At 37.2% G+C, this 14,641-nt stretch overlaps 2 protein-coding genes across 4 annotated transcripts in view; one reads left to right on the top strand and one right to left on the bottom strand.

Moving 5' to 3' along the window:
* Positions 1-300, top strand: part of rbm15 (RNA binding motif protein 15) — a 3,056-nt gene extending 2,756 nt beyond the window's left edge. Inside the window, exon 1 of the mRNA XM_034876028.1 lies at positions 1-300. This exon is cut by the window's left edge and continues 2,756 nt beyond it. The gene's annotated coding sequence lies outside the window, so the exon portion shown is untranslated.
* An 8,281-nt stretch (positions 301-8,581) lies between these two features.
* Positions 8,582-14,641, bottom strand: part of slc16a4 (solute carrier family 16 member 4) — a 23,979-nt gene continuing 17,919 nt past the window's right edge. For all 3 annotated transcript variants that reach the window (XM_034876031.1, XM_034876029.1, XM_034876030.1), the window contains 2 exons: positions 13,952-14,045; positions 8,582-9,175 (listed from right to left, as the gene is read on the bottom strand). In XM_034876031.1, the coding sequence (XP_034731922.1) occupies positions 8,967-9,175; positions 13,952-14,045 (303 nt within the window). In that variant the 3' untranslated portion in view covers positions 8,582-8,966. The remainder of the gene's footprint in view (positions 9,176-13,951; positions 14,046-14,641) is intronic.

Below are 14,641 nucleotides of genomic sequence, written 5' to 3'. Positions count from 1 at the left end.
AAAAAAAAAAAAAACTCTGCTGTATGTCACTAACTATTGCATGCCTGTGTGTTCTGCATCATGGGGTACACTAGTATGGTTCTTGAGTGTTTGTATGTTGCCATGTAATTCACTAAAAGGACAGACCCTCCTACATAACTAAAAGGATGTGTGTTTTTGAAATGACTTTTTAAAGGGTGTATGATTTGCTCGCAATCATAAACCTGCAGTAATTCAGTCAGAATACAGTAAAACAGTAAAATATGCGGAGCATTCGTTGAATCGTTTAAACTTTTATTTAACAAGAGATACTTCATTCAGGTTCAAAATTTTAGCTCTAGTATTTAGAAATGCATTGAATAGATACAATAACACCTCCATTACAATTAAACCACAAACAATGGCCTCACAAGCCACATCTCCCTGGGAGTGTTAACAAAAGCTAACAAATTACCAGCTTAACAAAGGTCACGTTTGTGTCTGGGCTATTATACTGTATTACCTTAGATTGTACAGGTGTTATTGTGTCTACCTCCTATGCTGGCATTGACATGAGGAGAATCAGAAACTATAATCTACTATAAACACTTTTTGATCGATGGAGATGAAGATGAGCATGACATTTTGAAATTGAAGGTTTTTCAGTAAGGTTGTAGTGAATGATTTGGTACTGCAGTTACAAAGCTAATTAGGAGTAGGAACATCTGAAAGGTCAATGCACGTCACACAACTCTCTCCAGTATACCACCCTTCATTTACCATATGTTTTCGGTTATCTTGCCTTCATCCTGGTCACAACATGAAAGCTTATTCAGTTTGGTGAATGAGTGTGGTGTACTGAAGAAAAGTTACACAATGTGTTTTAGTTTTGATGGACTGGACTCACACTGGCCTGGCTGTGTGTGCTCTTAAAGATAATTAAAGGATAATTAGTTAAAGCGTCTCTAGATAAAGCTTGGATTTGAGAGCATCTTTTGTTAATGTATTCCGAAATATTAGTACACCAAATTGCAAGATAGACCACGATAGACAGTGCATGTCCACTGGTAAAACTAAACTGTAATGTCATCTCTATGTGGAATGCTAACAGATGTGCGATTTTTGCCCAGGGAACAGCCCATAACACAATGTGCATAGCATAGTAAAGTAAATGCTAACATGTTTTTCATATTTTACTTCATATTTTATTTTATGCATCCCTACCTTAGAAATGGTTGTGTAATGTGATCTATGAAAAATTTCAGTAGTAATGGATAAAAAAAAGCTTAGAGAGTTTTGTGTTGTTTCATTTATTGCTCTGAAACCAGTAGGTCCTCCAAGAATAATAATATTCATTATCAGTAAAATGTTGTAACAAAGTATCAAAAACCTGCTATTTTTTCAGCAAGTAGGTCTGTGTCATTTTAAAGTTTTAGAAATACTTTTAACAATTCATGTTTAAATTTAAAGTTTAGAGGTATACATTTGATAATATTTTACTCATGCCTGCCAACAAGTTCCCAAGGCCTACTTACCATATTTTGTTTTGCCATTGTATGTTTGTCATGCAATAGTGATCCACCCTGAATTATTTGCTTATTTGTTTGGTTTAAAATGTATTGAAAAAATGAATACGTCAGAAAAGATGTTATGTGTGAACGTCAAACCCACTTCAACTTTGGACTCATGTGGAGACGAGGGCGGAGCTGAAAGCCTCTGCAGAGATGTTTGTGAGTCCTCACTAATGAGGCAACTTTTAAGTTGTGTATCCCATCTGCACCTGTGATGACCTCTGTTTTAAATGGAAAATTGAGCAATGTACACTTTGATGTCATGGGAAAGGAAAATCCATTGAGCCCATGCGAAGCTGTTCACATACCTGCAAGTGCGTTTGGGCACTTAATGTGACCGATTATCAATAAATTGTTCATTTTAAGGGAAACATGTTTCTTCGATGGAAGTGAATTGAAGAAACACGCTGCCGTACCTTAATGTGTTTCGAAGGAGTTGTCACTTGAAATTTTGTTTCTGCACACGAAAAGGGAGACAATTTGAAGTTTGTTTAGCAGCAGAGAAGAGAGACCCCCGTATCGTGTGAGGATCGCTGTTTGCTTACAGGCCTGTTCTGAGCTCCTAAGTTGGCCTTCATAATTTACTCCCCCTTGATCCCCCATTATACCCTCAACGTTTCCTGTTGGCATGTGACACCTGATCAGGATCAAGCAGCCTCCGCTGCCTCCTCTTTACAGCCAGTTGCAGTGTGAAACTGCAACTGGCAGATGCAGCGGTGCAAATCGGGAGTCGAGGGCGGGAGCAAACAGAAGCACGTGCCAGTATCCTGTTGTTTTCCCTGCTCATTACTCTAAAGGTTTCCATGTGCATTGTTCCTGGTTCTGAGTAGGAGCTGAGGAAATCCCATCACCTGCCGTCACACACTCCACTCGGGAGATTGTGGGTGACACCGCTCTGAAATTGTTTTAGCATCTACAGTTCAAGCTGTCTCGCTGCAGAGGCCAAGCTGAACCACTGGGCTGATTTGTCTTTATTATACTTGCCCAGTTATGATTTGATTTGACTTAATGTTTGGCTCAGGGAAGAGGATTGGCCCTAACCTCAGCTAGGAATATTGTTTGCCCCCGTCTTTGTGTTCTCCTCTGATTGAACCCTCTCCGAGGAGAAGAGTGAAGACTTGTGTTTGCTGCGCTGAAGCTGTATTCCATTGCCAACGAGTTCTGCTGCAGCATGGAAACGAAACGTGAACAGGCTAAATTGTTTACCCTTTTTTGACACCGCTGGAAGGAATCCACACTGCGGACCTCACATCCTACCCCAAATCTTTCTAGGAGACTTGTTTATTTTGCCAATGCCCTTTTTATGAGTTTAAGGCCACTTTACACAGGAAAAAAAGTTTCCATTTCCTCCTGACATTGATTTTAGTCATAGCTGAGAGAAAACAAATCCTGCTGTGTTCTGTGCTAAGAAGGAACCCTTACTTCACTAGAGAAACATTGCCATCTTGAGGACCATGGAGCTCCTGCTCTCCTCTCACAGTCTACCTGACAAATCACACTCATGCACACCAGACACCCAGGACAAAGCTGGTATCACTGTACGACCGCTGTATAGAACAACATGAGGGTGAGTAAAAGGAGAAAAAGTGCTGTCTGCCAGGTCTGTATCGGTGGCTTAGGCAGCAATGGTAAGTATAAAGTGTCAACACCAGGTTTTACAATATCAAATGCAAACTAGCACACTAGTTTTCAGCCAAAGTCATTTCTGAGGTTATTTCCACAGATGGCAATTCGCATAAATCCAATTGTGTAATATAACCGGACCGTTTATTTCCCACAGTAACCCGTTGCACAGAATACTGCTCCTATCAGCACCTAGGGAATCAATAAAACAAAAGTGATAAATTGTCTTAAAGAGAGAACATTTTAAAAACCCAAATGCATACGCATGGTAATATTCTTTTGCAGAGGTGTGTGATAACGTTGAATTTTACAGTTAAGTTACTGCATCAGTGCTGCACGTTCAGTTGTTTTTGTAGCCTTATTAGAGATGTAAAACCAAATTTGGATTACTATCATTCACGTGAATATTCATCATGTCACTCAGTATTAATATGATCTTATATGGTCCGAGCATAAAGTATTAATATCAATTAGACAAATGTAATTTAAAGGAATGATAATGACAGAAAGAAAATGGCCTCTGTCACAAAATTGTCTTTGCATTAGGACATGTTAATGACTACAGGCCACAAACGATAACCTTAATGAAATGGAGAACAGTAATGTGAGATATAAAGAAGGCCCAGTCCTGGACTGTGTGAATCTATCACGTGAACCAGTTAGCAATCAAAATGTAGCTTGTGAAAATAAAATCAATCTGTGGCCAAGACTTTACCGTGTAATCTGGCAGCTGGAACTTTACTGATACCAGTATGCTTTTTTACTCTGCTCCCAGTACATCGGGGCTGTATGAGCAACTACATGTGACATTGTAATACTGCTTGTAAGTGTTGAAAATGCAAAACCTGAGAGATTTCACCCATCAATATATCAATATTTTTAGCAGCAAAATGATGCTTGGTAAAGTGTTCTTGAGTGTTTTGAGATATTAGCTTTTGTCGTGATACACTGTTAGGAAAATAGGCCCATCATTTTGTGCAACTGTAGGTAAGACATCTCAACATTTTGTATTTGTAAACTGGTGTACAATATGGCCTTGTACACTCACTACAGTTCCACACATCTAATGTCACAATATTTACTCATGTATTACTGTTAGAAAGACCATGCGATTTACTTATAGAACAGTAATCTGCAAGAGCCGCAAATGTGTCCTCTTCAATTGCACACTTGATTTATGTGATCCATATTGACTGCAGTGCAGTTCATTGCCATATGAAGCCCTCACTTGAAAATGTTTTTGATCAGCCATTCAATGTTAAGTTAACTTGCAACATGTATTTCCAAATCATTTACACTGTTAACTTCTGACAAGATTACATGTTTTTATGTTTCTAATACAGAGTTCCACTGGACAAAAACAGCAGTTGTTGCAGCCGCTTGTTACCAGGCCGCCAATAAACACCATCAGGTGTCATCTACTGTAAGTTACCTGCTTGCTTTGATTGACAGTACTTTAATAATCTGTAATGACTTAAAATGTGGAACCCTTTTTTGACAAAGTGAAATAATTACAAGAATAACTTGTGTCTACTTTTTAAACCCAAGGTGTAAATAAATGTAATAATTGAGATGAATCAATGTTTACTCAATGTGTCTATCTAATGTTTCAATAAAACATGTAAAAGATGTTACAACTTGTGAGTGTTTTCCTTACAGAGAGATATAAGTTGCCGTGGTATCAGTGCATATATTGCTCTAAATCAGAGAAGAACGGACATCAGTCATATGTCAGTTTATTACAGCTGGTTGCGCACTGTTACACAGCTCAGAAATAAACTCTAAGGACTGGGAAAAGGATATCTACGATTAGTTAGCATGTTTTTTTTTTTTTTTTAAACTATCATTTCCCAAATCCAGGAGCCAGAGTAGTGACAGAACAGTGCGTTACCCATAAATGCATTTACTGCAACAAAAAAGATTAAACACCATTACACAGAACTCAGTTCATTATCAGTGGTGTTTAAGACCTTTTCAAAGGGACATCATTATTTCAAGATATTGCTCAAACATACAGGTTCTTATAATATTCATATAACTAACAAGTAAAAATAATCCCAACCCAAAATCTAATTTTAAAGCATCAAATATATGTCATAAAAGATTCATTATGGTACAAAATATTCAGTGGCCCTTAATCCCAAACGCATACGGGTGGTGAATGCAACTCGTGAGGCAAAAGAGCTTTTGTGCATGACTGTCATTATTGAAACAATACAAAGAGCCGAGCTCAGTATTGTGAAAGTGAGATGAGGGGGAATAATTTGGTACTAATTGAGACAGCATTCTTTGAGTAGGGACTTTTCTCCACCAAAAGAGGGCAGTGTAACAAAACATCACTGGATTGTGGGCCCTCAGTTAGGACTTTGAATTTACAGAATAATGGGTGCCAATCCTAGTTGAAATATATATATAATAGTATATATAATAGTTGAAACTAATTTTTAATAAACTTCAAGTTGTAGGTAGGTTTCTAATGTGTCTTTGGTGGACATCACAGGAAAGTTAGAAAAGATACAATACAGTACCTTGTAAGGCAAACCGTGAAAAACAAGGAATTCACTGAAAACACAGAAACCTCCATTACATAAAAAAAGATTCAACAACCAACAGACTTTCATACATAAACAGTAAATGGACTGCATTTATAAAGCACCTTTCTACATTACAGGACAATGGGCTTTACAATTTGCCTCTCATTCACCCATTCACATACATTCATACACCGATGGAGGCGCTGGCCTGTCCATCATGAACAACTAGGGGTTCAGTGTCTTGCTCAAGGTCACTTTGAGATGTGGACAGAAGGACCCGGGGATCAAACCTTAGTTAAAGACGGACCCTGTCTACCTCTTGAGCCACAGCCTCCTGACTATAAGTTGCATTGCCATTAACTGGCTGCCTGCAGGCACGGTAAAGGCTAGGCAACAGTGCAGTTTTTATGGGCAACATCAGCAAATTCTCTTTGCAGCACAGTTGGTCAGGATTTAAAAGACATTCAAGGTTGAAAAGAATTACACTTAATCCCACACATTGACACTGAAAAGTAAAAAAATCAGCAGTCTAACTGGGATCAATATATTTAGGATAATTAAATCACAACCAAACAGTCTTTTTCCTTCAGGAGTTGGTATACTTTGATACAGTTAAAATAATGTGCAAGTGAGCTGTCAATGAAAGAAATTTCTCCCTTTGTGCACTTGCATAGAACAGCTCATGAACGCTGAGCTAGGTGTGACTGTTTTGTTATCTGCAGGTAAAACATAAAAATGAAGTTATTAAATTGAATTAATTCAGACCCACAAAAGAAGAGCAACAGTTTCTAGTATTTCAAAAAAAATACTTTTTTTTTTTAATTTTTAGAAGAAAATTAAGCGAGCTAACTTGCCAAAACTGCAGGTGTAAACACTGAAAACAGATTAAAATGTGATTAAAGGAGTTGAAGTTGCAGGAACTGAAATTGTTTAAAATTGAAGTGTAAGCACCAAACGGAGCAGAGATATTAGATAAGTATTAAGAGAGGCAGCTGAAATTATTTAAAGTGTTGTGGGTCAAAGCATTGCAAATGGCTGAAGACACTGAAATGTCAGTTGATTTGCAAGCACTGAAAAGAGTTGAATTGTCAGTTAAAGGTGCAATATACAACATTCAGAACATTGATATAGCAGCAAAACAACTAGATAGAAGATATAGTGGAGTAATGATGTCCTGAGCAGAGAATGAAGTCACACGGTGTGTGTGCGTGTGCGTGTGCGTGTGCGTGTGTTAAAATCCAAGCTTCTCTGTTCTTTGTTTTGGTAGCCAGACCGGCCATGCAGGCATGTAAATCCCTCCCTTCAACACTTTTGGCCCTCCCTGGTAAAGTTCTAGTTGAAGAGTAAGAGATAAAAGCAATGGAATGTCAAAAGATTTGTTTACTGCTTAAATTATAAATTTTAGTTGAAGTGGAAAAGCTGGAGCAGGTGAAATGTTCAGCACTTACACTCAAAGCAGTTGAACTCTCAGTTCAAGGGTAAGAAATGAAAGCAGTTTATGTGCAAGTACTGAAAACAGCTTAGAATTCAGTTTAACAACCCACTTCCCTTAACTTGATTGCCAGAAGTCAGTTTCACCAGCACAATACATACCAATCATAATGAATGAAAAAAAGTTTAAAAAAAAATAAATTACAAAAAACCGCAATTCCAGAAAAACTATGAGAGGTATGAAAAAGGGAATTAAGGTCATAAAGTACTAATGGTAGTAGATGAAAAAAATGAGAGAGAATCAATGGGTTAAAGAGGGAGAGAAAACATTCAAATATTGAACTTTCTATGAGATAAAGTTCAAAGATATAAAAAACATCTGAAGTTTGAATGTTGTGTCTTAGTGTAATGCTGTGTCTCAAATCATGCTCTACTGTCCTTACACTTGCTACTTTGAGTTAATAGGGCGTTCACACAGACTGAAGTATGGCCAAAAGCATTGCACTACGATTAACCAGATGCTGCGCTTAAAATGCTTAAAACAATGAGTGTGGAACAAAGGACGCTTCTCGCTCTTAACAGACGCCATCTCTGGTACAGAGCAAATTCTTTCCAACCACTAATGTATTTTCAAACTTGTGAAAATGGCAGGCGAGGACGATTGATTGAAATGACCAAAAACTGAACTGTACAAATGGAATTTATAAATGTTTTCTTTTTTTCATAAATACAACTATACTTTAGTCAGATATAATATATTTTTGCAGTCGATAAAAGGTTGCGGTGATGCCCTGCCGGGATGCAATTTATCATTAAAAAAAAAAGAATTGTAGTAGAATCGTCGTTTCCGGTTCCAGACACTACAACACTATCCTGTCGAAATGTACGCACTACACAAGTGAGTACATAATGTACACAGTGCAATACATGTAAGTGTAGATAAGTATCTGAATTGAGACACAGTATAAGGATAAGTATACTAAAGTTGTAGTAGTTGACAGACAATAAAAACATTCAGATTATAAATATGAGAATATGATTGTACCTCTAAATCTTAAAACATGCCATTCAATCTACCCCTATGCCTATAATAATAGTTTGGGGGCAAGAGATTAAACTACTTAAGCAGTTGCTGCTTTTTGGCTTTTAAGAGCAGGTTACACATTTGTGTCATACAAGCAGGCTGCAATTAAGTGGTTTTAATCAAGTTCTTAATTACCTGGCAGGTAAAAGGTCAGATGTCATTCACCCTAATTACAATTTGGCCCAAAGTGCATACCAGTGAGTACAGGTTTACAGATACAGGTAAATGCTTCCCAAGAAATCAAGTGAGATTTCTTCGTGTATATGTTCTTTCATGAATGCAATCACAGGAACAATAGGAGGAGCATTTCAGATAACAGGATATCAAGCTAACTGCATAGCTTCATTTCCAGCCATGTTATGTGCAATTAAAAGTCACTGCAAAGTTAGTGCAGTTTTGTTGTTACATTGAAAAACAGATTTAGATTGTGTTTTAATAAGTTAAGGTTACAAAGCAGCTACTACTAAAATGTGCTGGATAATGTATGTAGATGATTACTTCAGTTTGGTTGCATGTACCTCTGATAAGAACAAGAATAGGGAGTCAAATATTTTTCATAACATCCAAATTTTGACTCTTTAAAAGTTCACCATAACCATCTATTCACCAACATCCCGACTATGGGATGTTCATAGACATGTTGCTGTGGTCTCCTCTGGCACCGTGTTACGCTCCTGCTGAAATTAAGGGTCACTTGGGTCCCAAATTTAAGACGGAGTCCAAGGTCCAAGGTATGCAGGCCCTTTATGAGCATGGGTTTCATTCCTACACAGTGCCATTCTGCAGGCGGTCGGGGGCAAAGCAGCCGTTGGTCTTACAGCTGCTTTCCGCTCTCTTGATGCGGGTCAGTTTGTTCCTGGCCTTCCAACGCTGAGCCAGCGGCTCCATGAACAGGGAGAGAGATGAGAGCAGATAGCAGAGGCCAGCCAGGTAGAAAGAACAGTCGTAAGTCTGAGTGTAGTCGTACAGGAAGCCTACAAAATGCAAACAACACAGGAACACTTTCAGAGTCTGTCTATTCATTGGTTAATAACACATTTCAATTATAGTTTATTTATCATGTAGCGATCAGCTAAGGAAGCCCATTGTAAGTGGTGGTGTGGGACTTTGACACATAAAAAATAAGTGGCTTTCATGGAGTTGGGAAAAGCTTGCACAACATACAATGTAAGCCCACATATTCCTGATGGTGATGTTACAGAGACAGAAGGTTGAATGTTCAAATCTTATGTGCTTTATTTAGTTTTGAGGTCCAATATACTATGTGAAAGAGACAAATATGCGGTATACGGTATTTGGCTTAGAGAAACAATTCAAAGGTGGGACTATATTGAAAAAGAGTTGAAAAACACTGCAATATACTATGTGAATGAGACAAATATGCCAAAGCTAAATATGCCAAATGTGAGGTCACATAGCTTGAATAATAAGAGAATGATTGAAAGCAGAAGGTTGACTCTTTGAATCCCATGTTTCATTAAGTTTTGAGAACCAATATACTAAGTGTAAGAGAAACATATGCAGAAAACATGAAGTCTGATTGCTTAGGATGATGAGAGAACGATTAGAAAACAGAAGGTATAGTGTTCAAATTCTATATATGTTCATGTCCTATATGTTTCAGTAAGAGCTACTGTGATGTTTTCATAATCTTTTAAGACAGACTACTTTATGACTTTTTACTATATTATGAAATTTTATCACTTTTTTCAACGTACTATGCTATGACATTTTTGGACATTTACTATGACTTTTCTTGACATGCCTATAACTTTTTTTCACTATTTTCAACATGCTGTTATATGACTTTTTTACAAAAACACCTTTTTGTGGGCGATATGTGCATGTTGGGAAGCCAGATGGTTGAGTGTTGAAATTCTGCACATGTTCTAATCCCACTCTTTTTAATAAGATTTGCAGTCCACAACAGTAAGCAAAAGAGACATATTATATGCAAACACATGAGCCCTTCTACCAGATTGGGTATCTTAAGGTGAGGATAGATTAATTAGAAGACAGAAGGTTGAGTGTTTAAAACTGCCATATGCCAAAATCCTATAGTTATGGTAAGATTTGATGTACAATACCAAGACTTTTTTTCTATGCTATACGTTTTCTTTTTTATCACTTTTTTCAACATTACTATACTATGACTTTTATCACTCTTTTCGACACACTACTATGACTTTCTGTTTTTATCACTTTTCCCGACATACTATACTATGACTGTTTTAGGCTTAGGGTGATAAGAGTATGATTTGAAGATGAGGGTTTAGTGTTCAAATCTTATATGTTTCAGTGAGATTTGAGGTCCAATACACAAAGTGAAAGTGACAAATATGGCAACAACTGAACTTTTGTCTGGGATCAAATAGCTTAGAGAGCTAGACATATGATTGAAAGAAAGGTTGACTATAAAAATCCTACATATGTTCAAATCCTATACTTTATCATAAGTTTTGAGGTCCAATATAGTAAGTGTAAAAGAAAAATATTTCAAAAACTGCACTTTGTTGTTGGATCAGATAGCTTTGGGTGATATGCGTATGTTTGGAAGCTGGAAGTATTCAAATCCTCTACATTTTACTATACTATAACGTTTTTTCAACACACTATCCTATGACTTTTTGTGACTTTTTTCGACATGCTATACTTTGACTTATTCATCACTTTTTCCAACAAACTATACCATGACTTTTTTACCACTTTTTTCAGTATACTTTGACATTTTTTGACATACAATACTATGACTTTTTATAACTTTCTTTTGACAAACTATACTATGACTTTTTATCATTACTATGACTTTATCACTTTCTTTTGACATGCTATACTATAACTTGCTTAGGCTTAAGGTGATAAGCGTTTGATCTGAAGACAGAAGAATCAGTTTTCAAATCCCATACATTTTCAGAGGTTTTGAGGTCCAGTACACTAGGCAAAAGAGACAAATATGCCAACACACAACCCTTGTCGTAAGGTCAGATAGCTCATGGTGATGAGACATAGATTAGAAGACAGAAGGTTGAGTGTTCAAATCCTATAGTTTCTGTAACATTTTGGGGTACTATACTATGACTTTTTTAAATCACTTTTTTCAACACACTATACTAGGACTTTTTATTACTTTTTTGATATGCTATACTATGACTTGTTTTCACTTTTCCCGACATGCAATACTATGGCTTTTTTTTCAGTAAGTAAATTTCAGTAAGTTTTGAGTTACAATATACTATGTGCAAAGAGACAAACGTGCCAAAAACTTGCTTTTCTGTGAAGTCAGATAAGTTAGGGTGATAAGAGAATTATTATTAGACAGAAAATTGAGTGTTCATGCTATAATATGACTTTTTTTGTTTTGTTTTTTTCAACAAACTATACTACGAGTTTTTTCAACATACTCTACCATGACTTTTTAATCACGTTTTTTTAACATACTATCCTATGACTTTTTTAGGGATCCAAGCCCGAGGGGGGCAGGAGGTACACGGTTCACACAGCAGGGCTGTGGAACTCTGTTGTTATTGTAAGGATTGTTTTTTTTTCCCAGACAAAACTGAATGCATAGAAATACAGCAAAAATTAACCAAAGGGAACCTTAAATCCAAAGGATCCATTTAAAACCATTCAAGAAAAAATAGGTACCATAGGTGCATAATGAGGCACTCTTTATAAAGATTTTATAGTTGTTGCTTATTGTTTTTGTTGAATACTCAATTCTGATTGGTCAAATACGGCAATCTACAGTCTGTTATTTCTGAATAGCAGGCAGCTGCTATGGACACTGGTCTGATTATAGACTCTGGAGGATCATTTTTGTTCAAAAAGATCATTTTAGCATTAAAGCATTGTCTTGTGTCAAATTATTGATTTCTATGTAGCCACAATAATGACCACCTCACTCTGAATGACCCCCTAACCTAATGATTAAAAATAGATCATTATTAAGCCATAATGAGAACAACTTTTGTGTTGCAACGTGAAAAACACCACGGGTTGTATTGTCTTCTAGCAAAACACTTGCTTTATCTTTTTAATTCGAGTTAAATGTAAAAGAGCTGCTGAACCTCTGAATCAATTCATTCATTTTTGTAATATCCATGGACATTCATAACTGCAGATTTGCTGGCTTCTTAGAAGTATTAGAGCATTTATGCACTACAAATATAATTGCAATATTGCCAAATAATAAAGGATAAACACCATCGAGAAAGATTTATAACCTAGCAACCCGAATGTTCTTGTTAATAGCTTATATACTAACATTATGTAACCATAAATTAACCATTAAAAAGCCATTACTTAAAACAAAATATTTCATGAAGGTTGTGTTTTTAGAAGGTGGCACAACAAAAATTATAGCCATTGGTTCATAAAATAATTTTTGAGTATACTTATGTTAGTCAAATATTACACAATTATTTTCATGTATTATTTTTTGCCATTTAATGGACGTTTAACATTTTTTTAAAGTAAAATCTTTGTTTTCTATTTTACATAGACTTTTACATTCTTCACGTTACAGAGAAGAGCTCACATTTTTAGTATGCATGACTTCAGTGTAAACTATACTGCAGGTGACTCAGTATAGTAGTGTTTGTATTTTGTTTTCTTTACAAAAGCCACATGTACCTTCTGAAAAGCCAAGCAGGCCATATTGAAGCTGCCGTTGCAACAGTTAACAGACAGTTTGCCTTCCAGAAGACCTGGTAAGCAGAGCCACATGCTATTTCCGTACCACCCTGGGGGCCATTAGTCACATTTCAACCCCGAAATCCATACGCTGCCCAGAAGGGATTGCCCAATACAGTGGGCAGGGACAGTTTCAATAGGTTAAAGGAAACCCCCTCGGTTTAACTGGGGCCAAATAGGGGCACAAAGAATTATTTTTCCTAGAAACACACTGCATTCACAGAAGAACTCATGAGGAGACATACATTCTTGCAAGTTTCACTGTTCTATGTATTGAAGATGAAGGTTTGAGTCACACTCCAGTTCATGTATTTTGCAGATGACTAATGTGTTTGGTTGTTCTTTTTGGCTTGGTTTATTAGAAGGGATCTGCCACAACCGGAATAACAGAAATACTGTAGTAAAAAAACGTATTCCAGATTACAAACAGCTCACTACTTGACTGACAAAGGCAATCTGCCATCACTTAAACAAAGTGACCCAAACCCAGCCAAGGACACAGCACTGTTATTCTACTTTACTTGCTTCTAGGCAAGACAAAATTGACCCAGTAACCCCTGTGTGCATTTTTGTCAAAGCCATCCCAAAGTCCCAGTCTGCATTGAGGGCTGCCCTATCTATAGGCTGTTTTCTTTGTGTCTGTGTTTTCACACTCCATAGTGACTGACTGCAGGCACAGGCACAGGCACAGGCACAGGCACACACACACACACACACACACACACACACACACACACACACACACACACACACACACACACACACACACACACACACTTAGAGGTACAGTAAAGGATTCAGGGCCCCATGAAAATATGTGCGCCACCCCCCCCACCCCCACCACCACCACCACCACCAGCATTACATACACACCCACACACCCACACACCCACACACACACACACACACACACACACACTTTCTGTGCTGTGTTACAAATCACAATCCCATAACATGCGCATATGCATGCATGTATATGTGATTGTAATTGTGTGCATGAGGAAAAGCTAGTTAGCACATGTGTGACTAAAAGGTTTTCTATGACGTAATCCACTCACCAGCCAAAGGAGGTCCTGTGAGGCAACCCAGGCCAACAAAGAACATGGAGAAGCCCATGGAGTTGTTAAGTTTCTCCGACCCCACAAGGTCTACCTGCAGAGCAGAACATCACATTCAACCTGAAGCTCTTCACTGGATAATCTTCTTTCTTATTTGCATTTTGAAAGAGTGTTTTGCAAGCATTTCAGCATTGTGCAAATCATATATAATTTACATTACTACCATATTATTGGAACCATTTTACAAAGCTTACAACAATCTTAAATGGCTGAATAAAGCCTCCTGGTATGGTATGGTGTAAAAAAAACTGCAACAGTTCAGCAAGTTCAACATGATAGATTACTTGTCAAAACGTAAAAAAATATCTGCAAGTTGATGCTGCATGACATAGGAAGAAAACAAATACCTGCTTACAAAGTCAGAAAAACACCTTAAAAAACTAAAAAGTATTTTATGTTTTGAGAAATGGTAGGCGTATACACTTGACTTGTAATGAATTGTAAAACACGCACAAAGCCACAGCATTAAGTAACTTCTTGTTCTGGCACCTGACCTGACAGCAGATTGACGATGAAGCAACGACCTACCCAATTCCCTTACTCTTCAAAGTTATGGCGGTTTTCCACTGCGTGGTATCTCCTCGACTCGCCTCGGGTCTACTCGCTTTTTTTGGTTTTCCATTACGAAAA

Source organism: Etheostoma cragini, chromosome 7 (assembly GCF_013103735.1).
Source record: "Etheostoma cragini isolate CJK2018 chromosome 7, CSU_Ecrag_1.0, whole genome shotgun sequence".
In the NCBI taxonomy this organism is placed as follows: Eukaryota; Metazoa; Chordata; class Actinopteri; order Perciformes; family Percidae; genus Etheostoma; species Etheostoma cragini.
This window is presented reverse-complemented; position numbering and strand designations above follow the sequence as displayed.